Source organism: Lutra lutra, chromosome 9 (genome assembly GCF_902655055.1).
Source record: "Lutra lutra chromosome 9, mLutLut1.2, whole genome shotgun sequence".
Taxonomy (NCBI): Eukaryota; Metazoa; Chordata; class Mammalia; order Carnivora; family Mustelidae; genus Lutra; species Lutra lutra.
The window spans coordinates 12,271,060-12,297,938 of NC_062286.1; the positions used below are offsets into that span (position 1 = coordinate 12,271,060).

Below are 26,879 nucleotides of genomic sequence, written 5' to 3' on the forward strand. Positions count from 1 at the left end.
CAAGATGGCGTGATGCTTCCTGGACGCTCTTTCTTAAGGAAGCATGTAAGAGTCTGCCAATCTATTGGCTGGTTGCCTTGCAGGGCTCTTGGAGATCGTCTGTTCTAACTGCCCATTTTATAGATGAAGAAAGTGATACACAAAGACCTTAAGTGAACTTCCAAAGATCACACAGTGGATCAATAAGGTGAGGACTAAATCCAGGTACCCAGACCAAAGTTGCACACATTGCAACAAGCTAGCTATGTGGTCAAGGAGGAGCTACCTTTTAAATACTAGGGGACTGGAAAATGTAGGGTCTCTCCCCTCTGAATTCCCCAGCCTTCTGGAAATCAGTGAAAAACCTGAGACCTCTGTCACCACACGATCAATCCACAAAGGGTAGGGCCCATTTTAGGAGGGGGGCTGGGCTTCCAGCACTCCACAGACACCTGGAGTGCCAGTAAAATTACCCAAAGCCAGAGGCCTGAAGTGGAGAGAGGACTGTCCTGTTGCCTGTGTCTCCTTCCTCCCAGCCTGCCCCCACTTCCATGACAACCATCTTCCCAGCTCATCTATGAGAGCATATCTATCTATCCCCACTTCTTTCTTACAAATGGATTCAAGTGCAGATGATTTTCCTCTTGCAGAATCGAAAGGGAATGTTAGAGGAATATAAATCCAGAGAGAAGGGGAATAGGTTGATAAATAAAATACGTGCAAACAAAAAAGCTGCACATGTGGTTTGCAGTCTGAGGAAAGAGGTGGGGTGGGGGGGCGTGCTGAATTTCAAACACTTGAGTTTGAGTCTTCACATGCATTTTTCTTTTCTTGGATTCCTCTCTCCCTCTGTCAGGATAATGCTTGTGTTTCTTGTAGCCAAGCCGACACAGGAAATCAAATAGTTCGTGTTTCTATAAGTAAACTTCCCAGAGAGATTACACATCTAGAATTAAAACACTACCACAAACTATTGGGAATTTCGGATTGTTATCGGGGTAGTTAAAGGACTGCAGTAGCAAAGATCAACATCGCCAAATTTTGGCTTTGGAGAAGAGGGCTTTGTTTTAGACATCAAAGGTAAGGCTCTCAAGTTAATTTATGCTCTGCTGGGTCGAGTCAGTCAAGATACAAATTAAAGTCCATATATTTCAGTGACAAGAATGAAACGGCTATGTAAATACACAAGTATTAACATCAATCTGTATTAAATTATGTAAACATGTACATCTTCTGAGGTCAGTACATAGATCCTCTTCTCTTCTCTGAGCAGAGCTCTACTGAAGCATTGCTCGAATCTGTTTGGAAGTTGATTCATCATTCAAGTGCTTGGTAGTGAACCTGGATGGAGAGAAAGCAACAGGGGTCAGCATGTGAACGGTGCTCTGCCAAAGCTTCATGATGACTCTCCCCCCATCTTTACCTTGAGAGACAGGATGGCTATTTAAAAATCAAACTTGGGCTCTTTCCTTACACAAAGAACCACATTTTGATGCCCAGTGTATTTTTGGAAGGATTTAATATTTGATTCTTCTTCCCAGAGGAATTTTGGATTGTGGTTATTCAACCATTAGACCTTTTATCTAATCAAATAAATACACGGAGAAGACAGTAGCCATCTCATTTTCTGGGGAGAGAGACTTGGTGTGAAGGCTTGCGGCATCTCAGCCATCTCGGCTCGCCCTGCTGAGTTACAAATTTCAGAATGTGGCTCAGCATCCCAACATTCCCCCAAACCTCAATGCTGATGGTTTTCTACTTTCCTGGGAATGCTTATGCTCGTTGCCACCACAAGGGGGCCTGAATGCAGGTAAACACACCAAAAAAAGGAGCGACGCAGCCTGCAAAGTCACATTTACCTGGCACAGGCTTGGGGTCCGGAAAGGGAGGGGAGGGGAGTTAACATGTCATCAAACCCTGCCAACTCCCAGGCACTTTGTGTACGTTCTCACTTCACCCACACTAACTCTGTGGGAGAGGGTCCTGTCTCCATTTTACAGGTGAGAAAACTAAGAATCAGAGAGGAGAAATCACCCATTTCAGACCACAAATCTGCCCATGTGTGATTTGTGAGCGATCTGTGGCTTCTGATTTGGACGCAAGTCTGTCTGCCTCCAAAGCCGTTCATCACAGACAAGACACCGCAGATGCCTGCACTCGTTTGGGACTCACTGCTCAGTCGGTGCCCTGCTCTTCACGAAGCCTTGCTCGACTGAACAAAGTTGGAAAGTTAAAAAAAAAAAATTCAGACATTAACGTCTTACTGTGTATGGGAAGCCAGTGTGCCATGAAATGGGCACTAATGGAGAAAAGCTTGGTTCATGCACGGAGTCTGGGAGGCTCCATCTGTTCTGAAGGACGATGACCTAGCAACTCCACAAAACAGCACTGAACTCAGTTTTATTCATTAAATGTGTGGCTGTTTCTTCATTTACTAAATGGGGGTGACAGATCACCTCCCCCCTGTGAGTTATGACAAGGAGATGAGACAACGCACTCAGGAGGGGGGGCACAAGACATGAGTGTTGTACACAGAAGACTACTGATCCATTCCACTTGTGCTAACTGAGCCCTTCCTGCACGCACAACGGTGAGTGGGACTCGGGGAAATCAAAGATGAATGAGACAGCGAGGACCTGAAACCTTCCAGATTGCAATCCAGCATTGGAATAATTCACGTGGTAGGATGAGTCAACAAATTCCTGTCCATGTGTCATGGCTAAAAAATAAGAATGCCTTCTCTGGAGTGAATTAAGCACATGTATCCTTGGAAGAGAGGCCGCTGGGGCATCAGCTGTTAGCAGGGAGAAGCCAAGATGAGCCACAGCTGCCAAATACTTGGGCATCAAGACAGGATTGAGCAGGTCCCCCACGGAGCTTTCGAATGAACACAAAGTGGATGCCCGTGTCCCCACCCTCGAGACTCTAATTCATTCGTTCAGGTTGGAGCCTGAGTGTCAGGGTTTCCAAAAGCCACCCACTGTTCCCAGAATACAGCCAGGGTAAGGGGAAAAGAAGACTCGGGAAGTATCTTCTGCTGAGTCTCCACTCACCACAAGATGGCACAACGTGGAGTGAGGCTCCTGGCCTGTGGGGTGACCAAGACCCAGGGTTAGGCTCTAGCTTTGTCATTTGCTGTGTGACTTGGGGGAAGTTATTCGATTCCCTACATCTCAGTGTCTTCTGTCTGAGAAAAATGGTGCTGATTTAAATGGTGCTGATTTCAACTGGTTGTTGGCAAGATTAAACGTGTGAAGACATGCCGGGGGTCAAGCCTGGTGCTCCAGCGCCTGGGCCCTAAGAACATCTGAATTTGAAGGCGCTCCGAAGGGTCGCGGGGCTGAGGCTTACCTGAGGGCATTCAGCAGCCCCTCCACGCTGTCCGGGGCCTGTTCCTTTAAAACCTTTATGCAGCCTTTCATCTGCGAAGAGAAAGCACAACATTTTGTGAATAGCCTAGCAACTTTGTCTGTGGTAGCGTCGGTTCACGCTACCGACGGTCCCTAATCAGATCGCGTTGTGTCTGCCCAGAGAAATCAAAACAGAAACGACCCACAGACCTTCCTACTCCCTCAGGGAGTTGCTCCTGGGGGCAGTTCTCAAAGTTGTGTATCACTTTACTGTCAAACACTTAACATTTCCCTTTCTTTATCCTCCCTTCCTTCTTTCCATCCTTCTTTCCTTCCAATACAGCTAAAGATCATCCAAACCGGATGATGACCTCATTACCTTCAGCAAGTAGAAGTAAACACCGCCTCTTTGTGCTCCTAACAGCACACTGGCATTCATCAGAGGACCTTGGAGATTTTAATGCCTGGGTTATTTGGGCTCCCTCAGCAGGAGGGGACTGGTGAAGGACAGAGGTTAAGAATATGAGGGGCACCTGGGTAGCTCAGTCAGTTGGGCGTCTACTCAGGGTCATGATCCTGGGGGCCTGGGATCGAGCCCCGCATTGGGGTCCCTGCTCAGCAGAGAGCCTGCTCCTTCGTCCCCCTCTGCCTGCTGCTCTTCCTACTTGTGCTCTCTCTCTCTCTGTCAAATAAATAAGTAAAATCTTAAAAAAAAAGAAAATACAAGCCACTTGGGGGTGGACGGCTTGGGTTTCCTCCATTCATGTTTATTTAGTACCTGCATGAACCTGGGCAAGTTTCTTAGTTTTTTGCATCCTTGGAATATAATTTATTCATACTTTGGGGAGTGTATGAAAACTAAGTTTACATGGATCACATTATATTATGCATATCCTAGAATTTTTTTTTTTTTTTTTTGGACAGGGAAGTATCTTCCTGCAAAAAATACAATCACTCATTTTAAACTCAGATGTTCATGTGCTGTATTGAACCTGGGCAGACCAATGGCCTCTTTTATGATGGTCTCCTTCAAATACTTTCTGTGGGACTACTTCTGGTACGTAGGAAGTTTTATCTTATGGCCTGATAGACTCTGGTAGATTGAAGGAGGCAGCCAGAAGCACAGGGTTGAGAATCATTTGGGGGTCACATTATAGGCTCATCAAGAAAGAATGTCATAGTCCCTCAGAGATGTCTGTCACGGGTGCAGGATAGCAGAGACTAAAACATGCCCAGTGTGTGCCATCCTGAGGCTGCTCACTTCCAAAAATGGGCTCCCAGCCAAGGGATATAGAGATTTGGTCCCTTTCCAGGTAGAGTTCATGTTCTAGTGGAAGAAGAGACCCTCAAGGTTCTCTGGTAAGTGTCCATATTCTATCAGGAACACAAAGAGCCTGGCCTTCTGGCACCCAAGAATGGCATCTCTTCTGTCAATGACCCAACCCTTCTGGGCCTCTGTGACTTGGCTCTGATGATTCACTGTTCCAGGAGCCTTCCTCCTCCCCTCTGTCCAATTGGGGAAATCCTAGCCCTTCTCCAAGATCCACATCAAACATCACCCTCTGTCTCTTCTCTAAACAGAATAAGCTTCTCCACCATCTGGGTTTCCAGGATACGTTCTTTGTAAGTGCATGGAATGAATGACACGCATCTCAGGGCTTCACAAATAAATATTTGTGGTTTTTTTCCACAGTTCATGATACTCAAAAGATGTATAAATCCAGTGCGTGTAACTGCTGGCTTAGAAGCAGACTAGTATCTGAAAGAGCCCCTTTATGGTGTCCAAGAGCATGGCCCATCTTGGATATGTGTTGTATTGGGTAAGCCTGAAACTTTCTCAGAGAAACATGCACAGTTCAGTATGAATAAGTTTTTCCTAGTGAGACCAAGGAACAAACAAGATTTCATGAAGACTCTTGGTGGTTAGATGTAACATTATATAATGATTGTGACCTCAACAGAAAGACTCAGTAAATGACCAGCAAGGACAAGCTTTTAAAAGGTTAGCGATACAAGCCATAGTTGTCCCCAGTGTATTTTGAATTGTTGACTCTTAGGTAAGTTGACAAGTGGCTCTGGTCAGTGAGAATGTCCTGTGGGTTCCAAGTGATAAACTCAATCCACATTCAAATGATGTCCATGGAGTTATTAATAGAGTTATTTACATTTGATCCACAGTATGAACATGTTCAAGCCTCACAAAGAATATAGTAAAAATGTTCAATGGTATGAAAAAAATTCTGTAAAATACTGTGATGCAAATTTTAAAATAGTAATTACAGCAGGGGGGTGATCTGTTATGTACACACACACTTGCATATACACAAATATCCACATAGAAGGAAGGGAGGTACATATGCCGCCATGTTGACCATGGTCATTGCCTATGGTAAGGTTACTATAGAAGACATGTTCCATTTTCTGCATTTTGAATTTTTAGGTTTTCCTAATTCTTTTATACTAAATATTCCCCCTGCCCTGGTAAACAGAAAAATAACAAAGTGATATTAAAAAATAAAAAAAATTATAATGAAGACTATGAAGAATAATGACTAGCTGTGCTAGGAAGCCAGACCTGCAAAATAAGTCATCTAAGTTTACTGTAATTGGTAAATTTCCTTATGGTCTTCAGCCTTGTGGTCCCTCAGGGCATGAAGACTTTCTGTCTGCACTGCACTAATGTATCAGAGACGTTGTTCTGTGCAGATGAGTGAGAACAGAGTGTGCCTCCCAAACTGAGCAAGGTCAGAAAGGGTTAATCCCAAAGGGGCCTTCCTATTCTGCCCCAGAAGGCTGTATATTAATGCCTGGGGCACGCTATTGGGGTGATGCTACAGATGGGAGCTAGGAGGAGATGTGCTTTATGCTACCATCAACGGAAGTCACTTGTATACCAAAACCAGGTGTCTTCCGGTTATGTGCATTCATTCAGCAAAAATGCTACGGAGTATCTATTGAGTGTCATGCTCTATGTCAAGTACGATGTTAGGCAGTAGAGCAGACGGTGGGCGTACAGATCATGGTCTTGGCCCTTACAGACACACTTGGAGTCTGTAAGGGAATCAGAAAATCCAAATTGTAAGTGGTCTGGGGGCCAGAGGAGGAGGGAGGTCCTGATCACAGAGGGTACAGGAAATGTGTTCCTAAGTGAGGTGACATTTGTGGATTGGTTTAAATGAATCCACCCATCAGAAAGAAGGGAGGGTTTTCTGGGCAGGGAATGGGGCTCAAGCATATCCCAATGACAAAAAAAGTCATGGCCATCAGAGGGAGCCACCAGTGGGGAGTGGTAGGAGAGGAAGTTGGAACGTTGCTTGAAATTTGACCATGGTGTCTTGTAATCCAGTCTCTCCTAACACTGTTTGCTTTAAGACACATAAAACATATTAATATCTATATATTCGCATGGCACATTGGGTGCAGACGGAAGGGGCAGTTTGCAACTAAGTGATTATTCACATCTGCTCTGCTCCCCTGCCTGCTGTCAGGGTCAGTGTCTCTGAGCTCCTGCCAGAATTGTTGATTGATGTTTTGCTGTAAGAACATGGAAAAGACTGGACATCTTGCTATGAGGATAGCTGCCAATCGGGGGTCCAAGAGTGGACAGATCCCTGTCTCCAAGTGGTGGATGAAGGAGAGAGAGGTTGAGAGAGAGAGAGAGGAGAAAGTTCTGTCTGGCATCATTCGCGAGAGCTCTTATTTGGAAAGCAGAGTTCGTCACTGTTCTTACATCGATCTTGGATGTCTTGCAGAAAGCTCCCACGGGGTGGACGTGGTCGTACAGAATGATAACCCCCACCATGACCCTCATGCAGAACATCAGTGTCTCGTCGCTGGTGAACCTACTTCTATATTCCCTGCAAGACAGAAGACATGGCAGCGGTGTTACTTCCTTGCCAGAACACGTCCATTTCTGGCCACTTTAGGCTCCTCCAATCATCTCTTAGAACAATCCTGGACTGCAAGAGCCAGGTTAATATGCTCTTAAAGAAGCCCATGATGATAATTCTCCTTGAACCTATCCAACCAGCAATTCAGTGGGAAAATAAGGTAAATTAGAGGGCAGTAAATTCTCTTCTCTTCTGCCCTTCAGCGGCCCGGCTCATCATGCACATCACTCCCCCACCCATCAATCTTGAATATTTTATAGCAGGTCCCTCTGGCTGTCCAAGATTATCGAGAATAATGGCTTCATTATGGAGAAAAAGAATCGGGCTCATTTCTACAGAGCGGCTATCGTGCCTCCAGTCGGAGGAACTTCCTTTGTTAAGACACAGGCTGCAGATTGAATTGGATGGGCAGAGATACGTAAAAGAAATTATGTACCATTCACTGGGGCTGGGAGTATTTGTGGAGCTGGAATTTTGTTCACTTACCTTGACAGGGTCCCTGATGATTCAGATAATTCAAGATAATTCTAGAGGCTTTCTTAACAACTATTTCATTATGAATTCGGCCTACAATGAAGATGATTACTATTTCTGTCTTGGAATAAATCTTAACTTGGGTATAAGTGAAATATTTGAAATGAACACCATCTTACATTTGAACAGAGTGTCACATTTCATATGGCACTTTTGAGGTCTCTAGCCCTCCCCAGCCCTCTGCCGCACAGATGACCTTACGGGAACCCCATCAGGAAAGGAAGCCAAGGCCTGGGCAGGCCATCCCAACCTGTCTACAGGCACAGAAGTAGCTAAAGAGATTACAGGGTGTGGAGAGGTGTTCCAGAAACCCTGGCTTGTGGGTGTGGACTTCCTCATTACCACACTGCCTTGTCATTAACCACCTCTGCCACTTCTAAAATCCAGCAACTAGTTTAATTAAGCACAAAGGATCTGCTGAGAGAGGGAGACAGAGTGAGAGGCAGAGAGGGAAGGGAAAGGAAGGGAGAAAAGGAGAAGGAAAGAGGGAGAGAAGTCTGATAATCCATTATCATTCTTGCAACAATACTACCCCTTGTACTCTTTTGTTCTAAATCTTCTGCCAAATCCCTTCTCCAATATACTTATAATAATAATAATAATAATAATAATAATAATAATAATACCCAGTCATTTAAGCCAGCCCTCCATTTGGCCCTTCCCCATCTTCTACAGCACCTTTGGTGTGAGTCTTGGTTCTGCCATCTAATAAGCTATGAGACCTTTGGGAAGTCAGCTAACCAATTTGGACCCCAGTTTCTTCAACTATACAATGGGGCTGATTACATTTATCACCCAGAGTTCTTTATAAAATTCATTCAAATAATATACCTGTAAATGTCAATATGCTGACCCGAGTGTTAACACCACCACCATCATCATCATCATCATCAACATCAAGATCAACATCATCATCATCATCATCACCATCAACATCATCAACATCATCAACATCATGTTAATAAGCTCTCTCCAGGCGACCTCTAGACCTTAACTCCACTCTGATCTCACTTACGGTGTTTCCAGCATGACTTTACAGACACTTGTCATCGTGCTGAGGCAGTCTGTCGTGTTCTCTATTGGCAGGGTTTTGTTCTGAATGGGAGACACAGAAGTGTATTAGCCCTGCAAGCAGCTTCTCCGTGCAGCTAGGGAAAAAGCACCTCAGGGCTCAGCTTCACTTACTTCGGAGACAAAGTGCATGGTGGCATTGCTAAGAGTTTTTAGCATTGGTGTGGCTTCTGCATAGAAGAGGGACATTCGATTGGCCATCTCATTATTGACTTCATTCTCAATGTCTAGCTGATGAAAATAAGAAAAAGCAACTGATAAAGACAGGGTCGACAATCCCCAAACAGTGTCTGCTGGAAGGGGAATCAGAGACAGGGCTGTCTTTTCCTTGGGCCCTGCCTAAGGCAGCAGCCAAAGGATGGTGTGGGGAGTGGGTGCACAGACCAGGAGACCCAGGGGCTCACATGCATGTTGTTGATGCGGTTGCGACTTATCGTCCTTCTGTAGTAGCTGAAGTCATTCTGAATGGCTGGGTTCCTCATCTGAAATTCAGAAGAGAGCAAAGAAGGTCATCTCTCTGTGTCACAGAGAGGACAGGCATTAGGGGCCCAGACACTAGACTTGGGAAATACACCAGGACATCTCTTGATTATACAACAATCAAAGCAACTTCTGCTTAAAAATGAATACCCAGTGCCTCACTGTGTTAATGCAGGCCCTGCTTTTCCTGTCAGCTAGATCTCAAGGAAAGAACACTTGTTCTCGATCAGGACAGATACTTTGAAAAGGTCTCCTCTTCTTGTATTCAGCGGACTTTGAATTTACACACACAAACTGCGATTCTAAGTTCTGTGGACTATAGGAATGCAAATTCTCACCATGTTTGATGTCCCTGTAGGGAGGGAGCTACATCCTACTCATCTATCTCCCGCCCCATGGCATTAGCAGAGTGCTGGCACACAGTAGGTCCTCAGGACAAGTTTGTTAAACTGTCTTAACGTGTGTGGTCTAACCTTCAGCTCATCAAATCGCAGGGTAAAATGAAGAATTTCTGCGAACTCCTTCGCAAGGGCCTGCTCCCGTTCCAGGTGCTGGGTTGGCGTGTAGGGTGGACAGGTCAGAGACTCTAACAAACTCTGAAGAGCTTTCTCTGAAAGTCAAAGTGATAAATATATATCTGAGGTGGCCCACAGAGATCCTTCTAGAAGCACAGTTCTTAGGCTCCCTTGACATTCTCAGAGACAACCTGCTTGGATCTTTTTTTCCCACGTCTTTTCCCATAGCTGTGCATAGTAGGACGTGTGCAGAAAGGAGAAGGGGGCCATCAGGCCTGAGCAGGTGGCCCCCCCACCTGCAGAAGACCCCCACGGCCACACAGTTTCCCCCGTGTCTCTCAGAGCTGAGCTCAACTCTCCATGTTCCATAGTGCTGACTCCTACCACTGTTTGGAACCAGACACGTTTTTGGATCCTGTGCTCGAGAATGTGCAGTGCTTTTCTGCCAACCCATTGCCATATCAATCTCCCTTACTGTCCTTGAAACAGTCTCATTACTCCCTCTTGTCTATCCCTAAACATTCCCTCCTGTTTTCCCTTCACCATATTTCTAATAATACCGACTCATTTAGCCAATCCTCTATAGCAGGGGTTGGCAAACAATGGCGCACAGGCCAAACATGGCCCACAGTCAATTGTTACAAATAAAGTTTTATTAACACATAGCCCCACTTTATTTCCATTCCTTAATGTACTGGCTGTGTCTACTAATGTGCTACATTAGTTGGGAGAGTTGGGTAGCTGCAACCAAGACAGGGTGGCCCATAAGCCTAAAATATTTATTATCTGCTTTTTACAGACAAGTTTGCTGGCTCCTTATCTGCAGTCCTGAATTGTCTTTCATAGCATCTTTACAAGGACATCTCTTGCCTTTTTCATATATGGGGACATACTGCCTTCTGAGGTAGCCCTGACAGGGTGGGTCTTTGTCCTGTTAAAAATCTGGCTCTTTAGAATTTCAGTTCAGTGGATCTAGATATATACTTTGGTCTGCTCTGACAGGTGGGTCTTTGTCCTGTTAAAAATCTGGCTCGTTAGAATTTCAGTTCAGTGGGTCTAGATATGTACTTTGCAGAAACAGAGAGGGAGGAAACAAGAAGACGCTGACCGAGAGTCTCCAGAAACTCTCTTTTCTTGAAAGAATCTTTTAGTTCATTCAACCATTCCCTTTGGGTTTTCATTTCAAGGTCTCTCAACGCCATGACTATTATTTCCCCAAAGTATTTCAATTTCTCTGCTTAACTCTTAAAATGTGACATTCACTTACAGCAAAAGTAAACATAACTATCCCTTTCCTCGATCAAGCTGTATTAACTAATGAAACCACAGACAGCTTAATTCTTGGGGGTGTGGTTAGATCATACAGGTGGTCACATCAAGCCTATTGTTAACCACACCTGACTTAGCTCTTGCTTCTGCAAAGCCATCCTGTACCTGTACATGTTGTTTTTAAAGCTTAAGGGCAGAATATTGTTTGTTTTCCCCATATCTTACTATATTAAATTTATCACAAGACTCCAGCAAATCAAGTTTTTGGGATTAGCAGGTAACTTGTTTGTTTCAACTTCTCTGCCATTTAGGAATGTGATCAGCCTATAACAAAACTGTTAGCTGAGAACAAGACCAGAGGACATCCACCAGTAGAGACACGCTCAATGTGCAGGTAACTGCAGGGGAAGGAACTCTGAGATGAATTTAAGGAAATGAAAATGACAGGTGTTTCTGTCCATGGATGGCCTCTCCTAAGACACTGGGGACGGATGCAGGCCACTCCCCAGCTCACTGAGCTAGCTCTTCCTGCTCCTTAAGCAAACTCCATAACAGAACTTCACACGTGGGATGCAACTTATAAACACATACTCACCTAGCCTTATGGAAAATTCATAAAATCTCTTTAGCCTCACAACCAGAGGACATACTGCATTCCAAGCTTTTTCTTGAAGCTGAATGTCATTGGGATTCTGAATCGCCTACAGAAACATGATAAAATTGTCTGTTTAAAAAGAGGGAATAAGCTCCACATCGAAATGCCTTAAGATTGAGAAGGGATTTTAGTTTAAGAAAATACAATGCCTGACGCACTTCACTACTGTGCTAGTAAACTGACATCAGTTTCACCGACTGTCCTGCAAGATGTTCAATTAGAATGGAGATTTTAGCCCTTAAACATAATGCAAATGACCCTACAATTAGATCCTGTGTCATCTTACTTGTTTCTCTGATTTTAAATGCAAAAAAAAAAAAAAAAATTGCAGATCTAATTGGAAGCCATTCAGCTTTCCTCCATCACATGTTGATTTTACTAAAGTAAAGCCAGTGCTCATTAAGAAGTGCGGATCCTGTAGACATCTTCCTTTCTCTATAATATGCATTACGTGCCTTCCGTTCTGGGATGTTACCTAAATTATCTAAATTAATGGCGACCCCTAAGTAGAAAGACCACCTCTTAAGAGGCTGTCACGTTCTTGGAAATGCTGTTTTGTCTGAGTTTCAGCAGCTCATGGATTATGCCAGTGGGATTTTTTTCCAGAAAGACGGAAGCGGCAGCAGTAGGGTGTGTGTGTATGTGCACGTACGTGCATGTAGGTGTGCAGGTACGTGCGCGCATGCGTGTATGGGTTGATACTGCCACGAAACTGATTTCAAATACAAGGAGTGTGAAGTTTTTTGCCTTTAAGGCATAATGAAGTCTTAAAAGCCACACTGACAACCTTCTTTGTTGTTTGGGTGGTTGCTTTTTCAGGGATTTCTTATTTCAAGCTCAACGTCATTTCAAGATGACAGGCCTGCAGGCTACTTGAAGCGACCTTGCTTACAAGGACCCTGCCCTTTATGACACTGTGGGACCTGCCAAAATTATTACAAATGCTGAGAAATTCGTGCAAATCCAGACCTCATGACTTACAGTTCTTTTTTTTTCTCTTTTCTCATGACTTCTATTTCAACTTTTGTCCAGACACCTTACATGTATGTTTCCCTTACCTGAGGTTGTATGCTGACCAACCAGTGTTTAAACGTCAGTCCTGCGCTATCGCACGTATGGCTGAGAAGAGAATGGCTAATGTTTTACACAGTCTACAGTGCCGTGTGCTCAGATTAATGTACCAGAATAAAAGGGACCATTCATACTTTGTGAAAACCACATTACCGTCCTTGTTCTTCCTAGTACACTAGGAAATACTAGGGCTATTGCTTAATCTTGCTGGGTGTGTGTGCGTGTGTGGGTTTCCCTTCTGGTCCAAGAGGGTTGTCAGCCCAGTGTTATCATTGGCATACATCTCGGATCTCAGGCCCCGCGCCCTTGTAAGCCTGCAGGTCTGCGAGGATGCTCTCCGAATCCTGGAGGACCGCGCTGATCTGGTTCCATATTTCCCTCTCTCCTTCTGTGGGCTGGGCATCTGAGCAGAAGGGAAACCGAAAGACACAGAGAGCTGATATTTACAAACAGCTTGGAATGAAGATCAGCATTCAGTTCTACCTGCTACAGAGTCCTGTTTGATTCCTGCAGGTTTGGTCTTTACGCTTGAAGGTAATAAGCTGCTAGGAAAGGAAACTAACACAACTTCTGCCCACGACTCAGTTCAAGACAGTCATCTGACTCTGTACATGTTACACGGAGCACACTGGAATCACTGAGAGCACTTTATTTATTTGTGTAGAACATACTTTTTGCACCCCAATTATGTGCCAAGTGATTAACTGGGTGATGGAAGGAATCAATGTTGTCTTCTGGGGGTCATGTTTAATAGGAGAAGCTACTGAATAGTTCTGTTATCACTAAAAATCTGTGAATCTGAGTATAGGTGAGAAAAACATTCCCCCCATTACCATAGAAACAAATAAGCTTAAGATATTAGATAATCTTTCAGAGCCATGACAGAGATGTATCTTTCTGGAACACAAAGACAGGGAGAAAGCACTGAGATTTATAATTGAATGTAAACTAAAGAATTACATGAGGTTCATTTGATTTATTTATTTGCTTGTTTATTTCCAGTAAGCTCTACACCCAGTGTGGGGGGCTTGAACTGATAACCCCAAGATGAGGACTTGCATGCTCTATTGACTGTGCCAGCTAGGCACCCCCAACAGGAGGTTCATTTTAAAGATACTTGTACTATTCAACTTTGATCTTGATTATAAATAATTCCCACAGGAATAAGTGACACTTTCAGGTTTACATAAATAAATAACATATTCTAACAGCCATAGAAGCATCCCCTCAGCTCTGAATTCCGAATTTTACTTTGCATTCCTGTAGCCAATATATATTCTTGTCCCCACGAGTATTTTGTGGAAGCTGGTGAGTAGTAAAGATTGGGTTTTATCTCCTAATACTTACAAAATAGGTTACTTGCCTGGGCTAATAAGGGAATTAATCTCCATTTCAAACAAAGGTACTGCTAATGGAGAAGGGGGATAGATGTCACCTCCTAAAAATTCATTTTAAAAAAATCCAAGTCCTAAGGTAGTGAATTCTCTCAGCAGACCCTACTCATGAAAAGGGAGCTAGAGTTATGTCAGGTAAAACATTCATGAGAACATTATGAGGAACATGACAGAGACCCACCAGGTTATGGTACAGAACCTAGCCTGGGAGGATAGATTACTTCTTTATCCTCTTCTATCCTCTCACTGTTTCTAGAATATTCTCAGGTACAGTGTTACGCAGAGTATCAGTCACTTTAGAGCCTATCCTTTCCCCAAAGTGATATGGGTGTCTTAAACAGAAACCTTTAAAACTTAGTAAGTTAGGAAGCCTGTAACTGAGGAGAGCATTTCAGGGAACAGAAATTCAGGGACATTTCTGAGAAAGAAGAAAGTCCGGGAAAAGAACGTGTGACAAAAATGCAACACGAAGTTCCTAGAGAACAAAGAAAAAGGAAAAGCTCATTTCCTCAAATCCTTTCCCCCCCTCTGATGAATGCACTGAAAAATCACAAGCTAAAAAAACCCATTTCCTAGAGAGAAATTTGAAAAGGAGGAAAAGAAAAATAGGCTGTAACCAAGATTCTGGGGGGTAAGCCTCTTTGAATGTAATTATAAAATAGTATGAAAAGAAGAAGACACTTGGGGACCAGGAAAGGGAAACTTCTGATCTTGGCCATTACCAGGGTTCCATCTGAGCGAGACCCCACTTGGTCAAGTTTTAGACAAAACAGAATTAAAGTGAAGTGGCTGGAAGATGAGGGCCAGACAAACACAAAAACCTGTTCTTCTAGTGATTAACACAAAAGGAGAAAACTTTCAGTCAGTTTTTAAAAGCGGAAGCCCTTTCGTAAGTGCTTCAAAAAGAAGACCATCTCCAATAGAGCAGCTTGAACGTGGTATTGGCAAACTTTGCTCTCTATCCCAGGAGAGGTGACACCTTCTGCTATGACTTAGCCCCGACCCTGATGTGACCAAAGGAACTGGATGAGTGACATGGGGTGGTGTCACTTCTCTCAGGGTGGCAGAGTTGGGGCTGTGGGGAAGCCCCTCCACCTTAGGGTGACCCTCTCGCAGCACTGCAATGGTCTCTGAAACAGGACCCCTCAGTCCCAGCCTTCCTCTCTGGGAAAATGCTTCTTTTGGCAAATGTCCTGGTGTCTTATTAAAAACGTTTTTCCTATGGCCCCACTTCACAGGGCTGGGGTGGGATCGGAGAAATCCAATCCATCTTTCCTTCTTCATCCCAACTTAGAAATGTGTTGCTCATTTTCTTCCATAATTTGTTAGTCTTCTTGGATGCCCTATTTTTTTTTTTTTCTTCCCCTCTCATGGAGCTGAAGTCACTTCTTCATCCAGCTAATGAGTAAGCCCTTGGTGCCAGCAGCATGGCCCCTGCCTTCTGAGGACTCGAGTCACAAGTGGGGTCAACTTCTAAAGTGAAGAGTGCTGACTGGGAGAAGCTCTAATCTATTTGCCTTTTTTTTTTTTCCAAATAGAAAAAAGACTGTGTAACCCTAATTTGGCATAGGCTCATGTCCCCCTGGAAGTTCGTGATTCATCCTACTCTGATTCCCCCGAGCCATGTGATCAGACAGGCAAGGCTAATTAATGAGAATCTGACCCATTAGGCTGCAGGACTCTGGCTTTATTTGTTTCATGTGATCTTAAATCTCCAGGGCCTGGCACATAGTATATGCTCAAGAAAGAGTTGCTGAATAAAATACCTGAGTGAATGATTTACTTCTCACACTACGTCTTATGATTTTTCTGCTTGTGTTTGAATTGGAAGGTTTTTGGAGACACAGTCTATATTTTATCCTCATTGCCTCCATATGTCCTACCTATTGGAGACACTCAATAAATATGTCATGACTCAATGAACATATGAGGACATTGACCAGGTGGTAGAGGATGTGGGTGTTTGGAGGCAGTGAAAGAAATAAAGGTCCTTTTACTTCTGGATCCTCTCCTCTGTCTCTTCTCCAAATGGTCTCTATACTGGTAACTCTTTTCACGGTTATTGTTTTTCTATATGTATATTCATCTATGACCAAATTGGCTATTCACCCTTTCATTAACACTTGTGTTTTTAAATCATCCATCATTCGTCTACAACTTCAATATCTCTTCAGTAGGGTCAACACCCTATTAGGATATTTGTTGAGTGAAAAACTACACCTATGTTGACTATCCCAACCCTAAGGCTGCTACCATTTGCTTTCTGGAATATTCCTTTAAGAGGCTTTGGGGTCGGGGTGCCTGGGTGGCTCAGTGGGTTAAAGCCTCTGCCTTCAGCTCAGGTCATGATCCCAGGATTCTGGGATCAAGCCCCGCATCGGGCTCTCTGCTCAGTGGGGAGCCTGCTTCCTCCTCTCTCTCTGCCTGCCTCTCTGCCTACTTGTGATCTGTCTGTCAAATAAATAAATAAATAAAATCTTTAAAAAAAAAAAAGAGGCTTTGGGGTCTTTACGTCTCGTTATCTCTGTATTCAGATTCAGTAGGTATCCATGTTTTAAAAGTGTATTGTGTCTTCAGATGTCAAAGAGAAACATCTTGAAAAATTAGTGATTAAAAAGGTACGCTGATATCTAACCTATCAGCGACCTTCTAAAGCGCCTGCAGAGTGAACAGGAAATCAGATTTATGGGTTTTGTTTTCCTACTTTTAACATAAAGATTGACCCTTACTCAAAGGTGCGCACACATACACATGCCCACCAATAATATTACTGACGGACACCAGTCCTTATTTTCAGTTGTAGCCAGTGAATCCCTCAGTGATGTTTCTTCTATGAATCACATTCCAAAATTCTAATCATTGTCCATTATTCCATCTCCATCAAGAAGAATGGTTATACCAAGCTGGGCTGCTCTTATCTAACAATGAAGCTGTTAAAAAAAAAAAAAACAACTCACCCTGTGATTTACACACGCAATTTCAGAAACCAATCCTCCAAGGAGCCCCGGAACAAGCCTATCCAGGCCATTCCTCAGGCAATAATATAAACCTCTGTTCTGGACTTGCTGTTGTACAAAGTATGAAAATGTATCATGTGCACTGTGACCTTGAATACATTGTTAAGAACTTTCTGAATTCCAAGTGCCTAGAATTTTTAATGGAAAAATAACCCTCTTAGCAATGAAGATAGTGAGGCGGTATTCATCTTGTTTACAGGGGATCTATTTACCCTCCTTTGGCTCAATTTGCTTGTGACTGTGGATATTAACTGTCAGGATTCTGGTGTCACCAGGTCAGTTGGAGGCTTTGCTGTGGAGGTCTGTGATGTTTACTGAAAGCAGAATGCCTCACATTCCACCGGGAGGATGGAGAGGAAGGTGGTCCAGTGTTTTTGTTTGTCAGGAAGGAACATCTTTGATGAACATACCCCAGGGCACGGCAGCAGGGCTCAAACCAGAGCAGGGCTGTCAAATCAAAGGGTTCTTATCTTTATAAATCAGTCAAGGACATCCTCTGTCTTCACAAGCATGGGGGAACATGCATACCTTCTCCTCACAACCTATTCAGAACTGTATTGGAAAATCTGACAGAATCAAACAAATTAACAGAAGATAATGTGAGCAGAGGACACCATTTATGTGGAGATGTCTTTGGCTTTGAAGGAAGCTGTGGCCTTTCATCCATAGGATATGCTGCTCTCCCTGTACCCAGCGGTGTTGTAGAAACCCTGAAGACAGTTTCAGCAAAGGAATTTGCCACAGCTGTAAATTTAGTCCCTCGCTCTTCTCCCCACCACTTCCTTCCCCCTCCGCCCCTCCCCCCTTCAAGATAGACTAAGAAACATAACCAATTATCTATGATTAACATTTGGGGATATAAAGTGGCGATGATTTATAGCAGAATACCAGCTGCTTGAAGAAACCACATAAAATTGCAAAGGTCCATTGGAAAATGTTAAGTGTGACTGGGCTGACATATTTATTTGCGCTGGAACATTAGTCATCCCTTTCCTATGGAAGAGCGAATGAGGGCCTACGAAAAGCAGGGAGGGCTGAGTTTGCTGGAAGGCTCATCTTTTCAACCCCAGGCAGTGGGATCCCTGTGATGTCACAGGAAGAGGAGGGAACTTCAAGGACGCAGAGTTTTGAGACTGGGTCCTACTGCCCCCCTGCCACTCAATGAATATGAGACTTCAAGGTCCCCTCCATTCATCTCTCTGGCTCTCAGATTACTTCACGGCAGAGGGAGGGACACGCACAAGAGCTCTGTCCCCTCCCTGTACAGTCTTGTAGGGACTATGGCCTGGAGGCTCCTAATGGGATGTTGATGTCGATCAAAAGCACTTAAAAAGAGAGTGCTGGAAATTTAACCAATCGCTGGACTGAATCTCTGTATTGGCATAAATTAATTGCCTCACAGGTCTGTTCTGTTGCTTTTTGCTTGTTTGTTTTATTTGTAAAGTGATCAGAAAACAGCTTTTATTTTCCCCCTCTCCTCTCCCAAGATTATCTAGCCGTCTCTGAAGAACCTTAGTGGAAGTGAGGGTACCAGGGAAGGGCGGGATGAAAGAAAAGCTCAGTAGTATCACTAGATTGTGCACCTAAAACTGACATAACACTGTATGCGAACTATACTGGGATTAAAATTAATAACTTAATAAAAAAAAAAAAAGAAAGAAAGACACTCAGCAGTGGCAGGAGGTAGCTTGCTCTACCAGGATCATCCCAGGCAAGGGTTTCATCTGACACTCCTCCTCGTTTCAAGACGTAGGAGGAGACTGTTGTCCTAATAGGTCACAATATCCAGAGCCTTTCTGTGAATATAATGGGTGGCTTGGAGGCTTTAGAATTTCCTTCCAGACTAGCCCCCACCCCTGCCCCCTGACCACTCTTACTGTTCTTGGTATTCCTATCATGCTCATAAAGGTGGATTTGTTTTATAAGAAGATCATTTCTCAGTTCCTATCTGCCAAGAAACATTTCTTGCTCCCAGCCCTAGAAGCTGTACTTTCTCTCCTGGCTAGCCTGCCCCTTGCTCTCCCTTCTCTTGTAGGCTTCTGCACTGTGTGTCCTATTGTCTGTTCAATGTGCTTGTGTCTCTCCCCAATACAGTTCTGTAATCCCTGAAGAAGAGGACATGGTTCTCCTAATGTCCCCCCGTACTGATGTGCTCTATGTCATCTCCATGCCTCTCTGCCCCCATTCCTGTTGTTCCTACTTGATGCTACAATGCAGCGGAAGCCCTGCATGTAATTACTGAATTAGCATCAGTACAAAAAAAAAAAAAATCAAAATTCCTAAGCAGATACTTCATGTCCAGCTCTATGCCATCCAAGGCCTCTCTGCAGGGAAGTTCTTCATGCGAAAGTGAAATGATACCAAAGACATCTAGTTGTGTAAGAAGGAATGGGGAACACCAGAGCCAGCTACTGTGTCCGTAAATAGAAAATATCTATTTAAATTGCACACACACACACATTGAGAGTTTAAAGGAAAGGAAAAGGCCACCACACATTGCACTAGGGAGTTTCTAGCAGATATAAAAGCAAAACAAAAAAGAGCACAAGGTGGAGGGATCTGTGACAAGAGTCTTGAATTCTTCATGAAATGAAAACTACATGTAGAAGATTGACTCTAATATGTCAAAGATGTATCTTGCAACAAGCATGGAGGGGCAGAACTAAAAAGCCAACAGAAAAGATAAAAGAGAATACCAGAATTATTCTACTTAATCAAAAGGCATAAAGATATTAAGAGAGAAAAATACAAGTAGAAATCAATATCAAAATAGGCTCAGATACAAACATTAATTGAATATAAATGGGCTAACGACTCCAATTAAAAGGTAGATATTATCAGCTTGGATGGAAGAGTTGGGGCCAACTACATACGGTTTACAAGAATTATGCTGTAAAGATAAAGACACAGACAGGATGCAGAAACATACATCATACAAACAGCAAGCATAAAAATCTGGTATGGTCAAACCATAAAATTCTTAATGATACACTTAACAAAATATTATGCAAGACTTCTAAAAATTATACAACATTGCTAAGTGAAATCAAAGAATATCTAAACAAATGGAAAGATACAGCATACCGTAAGAAGCATCAATATTGTTAGATGTCAATTCTCCTCAAATTGATCTTCAGATTTTATATCATTATAATCAATATCCCAGCAAGGTGATTTTGTAGCAATTGAAGGCAGATTATAGAACTTACTTAGACAAGTAAAGAAACTGGAGTAGTCAAAACAATCTTGAAAAAGAACAACAGATTTGAAGGACTTACTCTTCTTGACTTTAAGATTTGTTATTTGTTATAGTTTGGTAATCCTTGGTGAAAAGGCTCAATAAATCAATGGGGGAGAATAGAAGGCCCAAACATATCACAGTGAGCTGATTTCTGATAATGGCACTCAAGCAATCTACCTGTGCTCGAACAAGTTGATAATGCATGAAAAAAATAAACCCAACACCTTGCACATAAAATAAACAAAAATCAGTTCAGGATTGGTCACTGGCCTGACGTAATGCTTAAATTTCTAGAACTTCCAGAAGGAAACAGTAGAATGTCTTTAGGACCTAGGAGTGGGCCATGATTTCTTACAGAGGAGATAGCATGCCCTTAGCACAGAAGAAAAGCAATCATAAATCACACTTCATCAAAATTTAAAAGTTCTGTTCATGCAAAAATAAGAAAAAAAGAGGCAAAGCACTGAGTGAGTAAAAACATTTGCAAGCTATTATCTCACAAATGACAGGTATCCAGAATACACTAACTCCTATAACTTAGTAATACGATCAAAAACAACCAAACTCAAAATGGATAAAAGATAAATATATTCTAAAAACGCCAAGTGAATATTCAATAATCACATGCAACAGTGTCCAACAGTCTGAGTTATGATGGAAGTGCAAATTAAGCCACAAGGAGAAATCATCCCACAGTCACTAGAACAGCTGAAAGGAAAAAGATCGACAACGCTAAGTTTTGGAGAAGACGTGTTACACCTGAGCACTCTAGACTACTGGTAGAAATGGAAAATAGTACATCCCATTTGGGAAACAATTTGACAGTTTCTTGAAAAGCTGCATATAACTACTCAACAAGTCTATCTTCCATATGTACAGAGAGAAAAGACGCATGCAGATATTCTACAAGAATGTTCACAGCATGTTACTCCTAGTAGCAAAAAACTGGAAGTTGCCCAAGGTGATCATCAACAGGAGAAGGGATGCAAAACTGTCCATAATAAGAGTATTCAGCAAAAAAGGGAGGAAACTCTGATACATGTAATAACATGGTTGGATCCAAAAACATTTTGTTAAATCAGAAAAAGATACCAAAAAAGCATACACTGTATAACTCCATTTATATGAAGTTCAAGACTTTAAAGATTAGCTAAATTTATCTTAGAGATACAAATCAGATCTGATCAGTAGTAGTTTCTGGGTGTTGGTTAAGGGCAGGGGACTGAGAAGAGGCATGCTGGAACTCTTTGGAGTGAAATATCCTGTCTTGTCAGAGAGCGTGGCATTGGTCAAAATTGACTGTATTTCAGCCTGTCTAATTCAGCACATGTAAATTATGCCTTAATAAAAATAAATTTTAAAAAATGGAAAAGTCAGGAAAAGAAGAAAAATTATCTATTTTGAGTAGATGGAATGGCTTCTTCCCTTCCAGCAGCAAGAAATCGGATTTTCTAAAAGAAGCACTTTTTTTTTCAGTAGCAGCTTTATTGTGATACAGTTCACATGCCACACAATTCACTGATCCCAAGTGTTCAATGATATGTAGTATATTGCCATTGTACAATCATCACCATCACCAATTTTAAAACATTCTTTTATCCCTCAAAAAATTTGTACCCGTTAGCTATTGCTCCCCATTTCTTCCTAGCACCCCTAGACCCAGACCATCACTAATTAACTTTTTTTTTTTAAGATTTTATTTATTTATTTGACAGAGAGAGATCACAAGTAGACGGAGAGGCAGGCAGAGAGAGAGGGAAGCAGGCTCCCTGCTGAGCAGAGAGCCCGATGCGGGACTCGATCCCAGGACCCTGAGATCATGACCTGAGCCGAAGGCAGCGGCTTAACCCACTGAGCCACCCAGGCGCCCCACTAATGAACTTTTTACCTCTGTAGATTTGCCTAATCTAGACGTTCCCCATAAATGGGATTATACAATATGCGCTCTTTTGTGATTGGCTTTTTTTCACTTAGCAGAATGATTTCAAGGTATCCCTCCATCAGTATTTTCCTTTTTATCACTCAGAAATGTTCAAGTGAATGGCTTTTCCATTATGTGTCCATTCATGACTTGATGGGCATTTGGGTGGTTCCCACTTTTTGGCTATTATGAATAATGCTACTGTGAAGATTGATGTCCAAGTTTATGTGTGGACCTATGTCTTCATTTCTCTTGGGATGAACCTGGGAGTGGAATCATTGGGTCATAGGGTGACTTTATGTTTTACATTTGAGGAACTGCCAAACTGTTTCCAAAGCATCTGCACCATTTTACATTCTCACAGACAGTGTAAGAGTTCCAATGTCTTTGCATCCTCACCAACACGTTTTATTATAATTTTTTTTTGTGTGTGAAGTGCTCTCTTGTGGTGGTTTTGCTTTGCATTTCCTTCTTGACTAATGACAGTGAATATTTTTCCTGTGCTAAGAGGATTTTTGTTCATCTTTGGAGACGTATCTACTCAGATCCCAAAGGAATATTTTGATAGACGCAGTTGTTTGGTGAGACAGAGTGTCTTCGAAGGAAGGTAACCTTGCATAGATTGTCACCTACTGGGACTTGTGCCTGTCTCGGAGACCTTCTACTCCAGAGTGGATACTGGGTGAAAGGCTGAGGAAGCGTGTCACTCCATAGAGTTCAAGTTCTAAGTTATGGCTACCTCTATATCACCTGCCTGGCAGGGGAAAAATAGGGAACCAAAACCTAAAAGGAGTCTTCTGTGACCAATTCCGGAGACCTCAGCTCTGGATCTGGGAACTCGAAAGGTTGCCTGGTCAGCTCCGCTGTCCCAGACCCTAGGGTGTGTTAATGCTTGACTTGAATGTGTTAGTTAAATATGGTTCCCAAACTTCCTGATCATCAGAACCACCTGGGAAATGTGGGCAAAAGCAGATTCCTGGAACTAGGCCACTGAATCAAAATTTTGGGAGAGGCTCAGACAACTATGGAAAATCTATATCCAGCAGATGTTTCTAATGATCATTTCAGTCTGAGAATCCCTGGAATTATTTTGCTGGGTGGCTAATACCCACTGCTCACTTTGGGTATCATAATGAGTAGATTCAATTGAACAATCGTCAACAGACCTTCAGGCATGGTCCTGTACATGGTCCCCAAAGCCATCGCTCAGGCAAGATTAGGTTGCATTTTATTCCCCTCTCTGTCTCCCAGCCTTCAAAAAGGAAATGGAAATATGTTAAGGAGGCAGAGACAGAAAAAGAAAAAAAAAAAGTAGTGGGATTAAAAAAAAACCCAACAACAATAAAAGGGATGTTAAATAGTTGTGTAGAAATGTGAGCACAGAGTGTGGAACTCACTGCAAAGGTCAGACAAGAATTTAAATTAAATCTACACAACTGAAAAACCTTAGGACAGATGTGTCTAATTTTGTCTTATATTTTGACCCAGCTTAATTATATCTATTTGACCCAGTTCAATTATATTCCATCACTGACTTCAAAAAGAAGACTCAACACTCAGAGTAGAGGTGCCAAATTCATTTAAGCTGTTGCTACATGCATGCTGTTTGGCCTTCCTTCCTCCCTCCGTTGCTTTCTCTTTAACTCTTTGCAGTCCAGCCCCTACAGGCAAAGGAATATGTCTTGAATCTGTTCTGCCAGTGGCTACAGTAGCTGGGTAGCTCACAGCCTATGCTGCCATTCCCTTTCCAAGCCTTTTTTTTTTTAAGATTTTATTTATTTATTTGACAGAGATCACAAGTAGGCAGAGAGGCAGGCAGAGAGAGAGAGAGGAGGAAGCAGGCTCCCCGCTGAGTGGAGAGCCCAATGCGGGGCTCGATCCCAGGACCCTGAGATCATGACCTGAGCTGAAGGCAGAGGCTTAACCCACTGAGCCACCCAGGCGCCCCATCCCTTTCCAAGCCTTATCTGTCTGGAGTGTTTTGCAGCATGTGAACCGATTTACAATCCCTCCTTCTTTACTGTCTGCCTGCTCTTCTGGCTGCCTCAATCTAGCCTGTTCTATTCCATTCCTTCACATGGCCAGCATCTGTTACTAAAGCTTATTTGGTGATCTGTTCTCCATGTTCAACATGGGGAGAAGATGCTGGGTTGCAAACCTGAGTGGGGCCCAGACTCTGCCATCATGAGTCTTGGTTTAGTAAGATATTCTCTTTCCTCTACAATCTAGTCTCTTTTCCTGATCCTCTGACTCATCAGCCTCCTGATAAGCATGAGCATACGTAAAGTTCCCACCTGCCAATCCCTATCTACTCTCGAGTTTTCCCTCAAGGAGTTCAGCTATTCTTTTTGAAGGAGAACCCCAATTATGGACCACTTAGCCCTGAGCTTCTGCAACTGCTGTGGTCTAACCCGAGCCAGCCCTCCATTTCTGCCCATACTTCCTTTTCGTGAGCATGAGCTGTTCTGTCTAAATTGGGCCTCTTGCCTTTCTTCAAACACGCCTTCCTATTCCTACCCCTACCTACTTCCACTGTTGGAAAACTCCTGTCCCTATACGCTTGTAGAAAAACCACCTATTCTTTAAAGCCCATTCCAAAGGCCACCTTTTGCTAGAAGACTTCTCCAATTCCTTCTGTTGTCTTCCGTTTCCCTAAACTAAACTTTCTTCCTCTTTACTCCCCAGACTACAGAGTGGTCTTAAGCCCCTTATTTTTATCTTGTCTTGAAAAATGTGCCTATATTATGCTGCACACCAGCCTGAGATTCCAGTGATGGTCTTTATTTAGCTCTGTCTCCTTGATGTTGCCTGGCTTACATGGATGTTCGTAACCATATTGCACATACCACTGTTGTGCTGAGTGGATATCTACAGCCTACAGAGAAATCATGGCCACAGCCCACCTTTGCTATACTCTGGTCCATCACCATTCTTTTTTGAAAACCACCTTTAAGAAAGAGGATTTTCAGGATCAAGAAAAACTTATTTTTTCCATGAGATGTTTTAATTCATAGATGATGGAGAAGCTCTCTACTCAGGAACAGGATGATGGCTATTGTACTTCTAAGAGGCTGCTTGTGCTGGGCTCTTGAGGAAGAGAGCCGGAGACCTGTGCTCCATCTCAGGTCCTTACTCATTCCCTACGTGACATCAGCCCAGCTATTTATCTTTTCTTCATCTCAGTGAAATAATGTTAACCTTCTCCTCGGGATTGACAGGGAAATAAAGAGTTCCCATACATTTTTTAGTAAATTTCTAGGTTTTGTTTTGTTTTGTTTTGTTTTCCTTACTACTGCTCTAGTCCTAATGCATGAGCCCCAAGGCATGAGAATCCAGTCCACAAGGAACCTTGTTGAAGATACTATGGCAGATCTACAAGTAGAGTTTTTGGTACCATAAAGAACATCATCAAAATTCAAGATATTTAAATGTCCTTTTTAGCCACAATGACCTTTTTTAAAAAAACAAACAAACAAAAAAATTAAGAAACTATCCAAAATACAAGACCGAGCAGACCAGAGTGCTTGGTCTTAGGAGAGAGGAATAGCAACAGATCCTCTGCAACAGCAGTGTGCCAGGGGCCCCCAAGGGTATAAGCCCAGAAGGCTGGCCCTCTAGAGAACACCCGTTGAAAACCACTGCTTTAAATCCCTATAGACTGTGATTTTCTCACTTGGAAGACTTTTCAGATTAAACTTGACAAAGAACTCAATATTACTCTTTGTAAAAGCAAGAAAACCACGAATGCAAGAACAGCTAAATAGACAAATGGGGGCCGCTGAACGTAGTAGGCATTTGTGCACAGGGTGTACAGGTGCATGTGGCATTTAGAGCTTCAGGAAAAGTGAAGGCATTTAACTCCCCTAGGGGTTTATAAGCCCTCCCCACACATTTTGGGTGAATGGAGTATTTTACCTTCACCGCTGTTTTGGACCTTGTACATCCTGGACGCAACAGTGTAATATGCATGTGACAAGTGGAAGGAATCAACTAAACGTGCAGATAGTAAGATTAGGGGGATGAGATAATAGGTCATTGATCTCGTAAAATTCTTTAAAGTTATTAATAAATCTTCATTAACAACAAGAGCAACAGCAATGAAGATATGTGTTTGCTAAAGTTATACCAGGAAAAAGCAAACAAACAAACAAAACATTCCTTTCAATGTGTTGTATCAATCTGGTATTGATCCCAACTATGGCACTTACCAAACCCAGCCAACCCAACCCAACCCATCCATCCCAATCCAACTCAACCCAACCAAATCCAACCAAATGGCAGCAGCAGAAAATGAGTTAAGTTAGAAGTGAAATATCCTTCATTGAATATAATCTAGAATCTGAAATATTTTTTTAGGACACATGAGCTTTGGGGTCACTTTTCCTTTTCATGCAGCTCTCTTACACTTACCGAAGATTCTGAAAAGACATCTCTAGGGAGCAGTCACCTTTTGCTTAACTGTATCTTTAAAGGGTCTTCTAGCATTTACCTA

The 26,879-nt window shown here is 42.8% G+C and overlaps 1 protein-coding gene across 4 annotated transcripts in view; it reads right to left on the reverse strand.

Moving 5' to 3' along the window:
* Positions 1-396: 396 nt before the first annotated feature.
* The window catches only part of CYRIA (CYFIP related Rac1 interactor A), a 103,587-nt gene continuing 77,104 nt past the window's right edge, over positions 397-26,879 (reverse strand). For all 4 annotated transcript variants that reach the window (XM_047745752.1, XM_047745753.1, XM_047745750.1 and 1 more), the window contains 9 exons: positions 13,096-13,217; positions 11,684-11,789; positions 9,778-9,914; positions 9,229-9,306; positions 8,939-9,055; positions 8,769-8,848; positions 7,060-7,186; positions 3,331-3,401; positions 397-1,320 (listed from right to left, as the gene is read on the reverse strand). In XM_047745752.1, the coding sequence (XP_047601708.1) occupies positions 1,257-1,320; positions 3,331-3,401; positions 7,060-7,186; positions 8,769-8,848; positions 8,939-9,055; positions 9,229-9,306; positions 9,778-9,914; positions 11,684-11,789; positions 13,096-13,217 (902 nt within the window). In that variant the 3' untranslated portion in view covers positions 397-1,256. The remainder of the gene's footprint in view (positions 1,321-3,330; positions 3,402-7,059; positions 7,187-8,768; positions 8,849-8,938; positions 9,056-9,228; positions 9,307-9,777; positions 9,915-11,683; positions 11,790-13,095; positions 13,218-26,879) is intronic.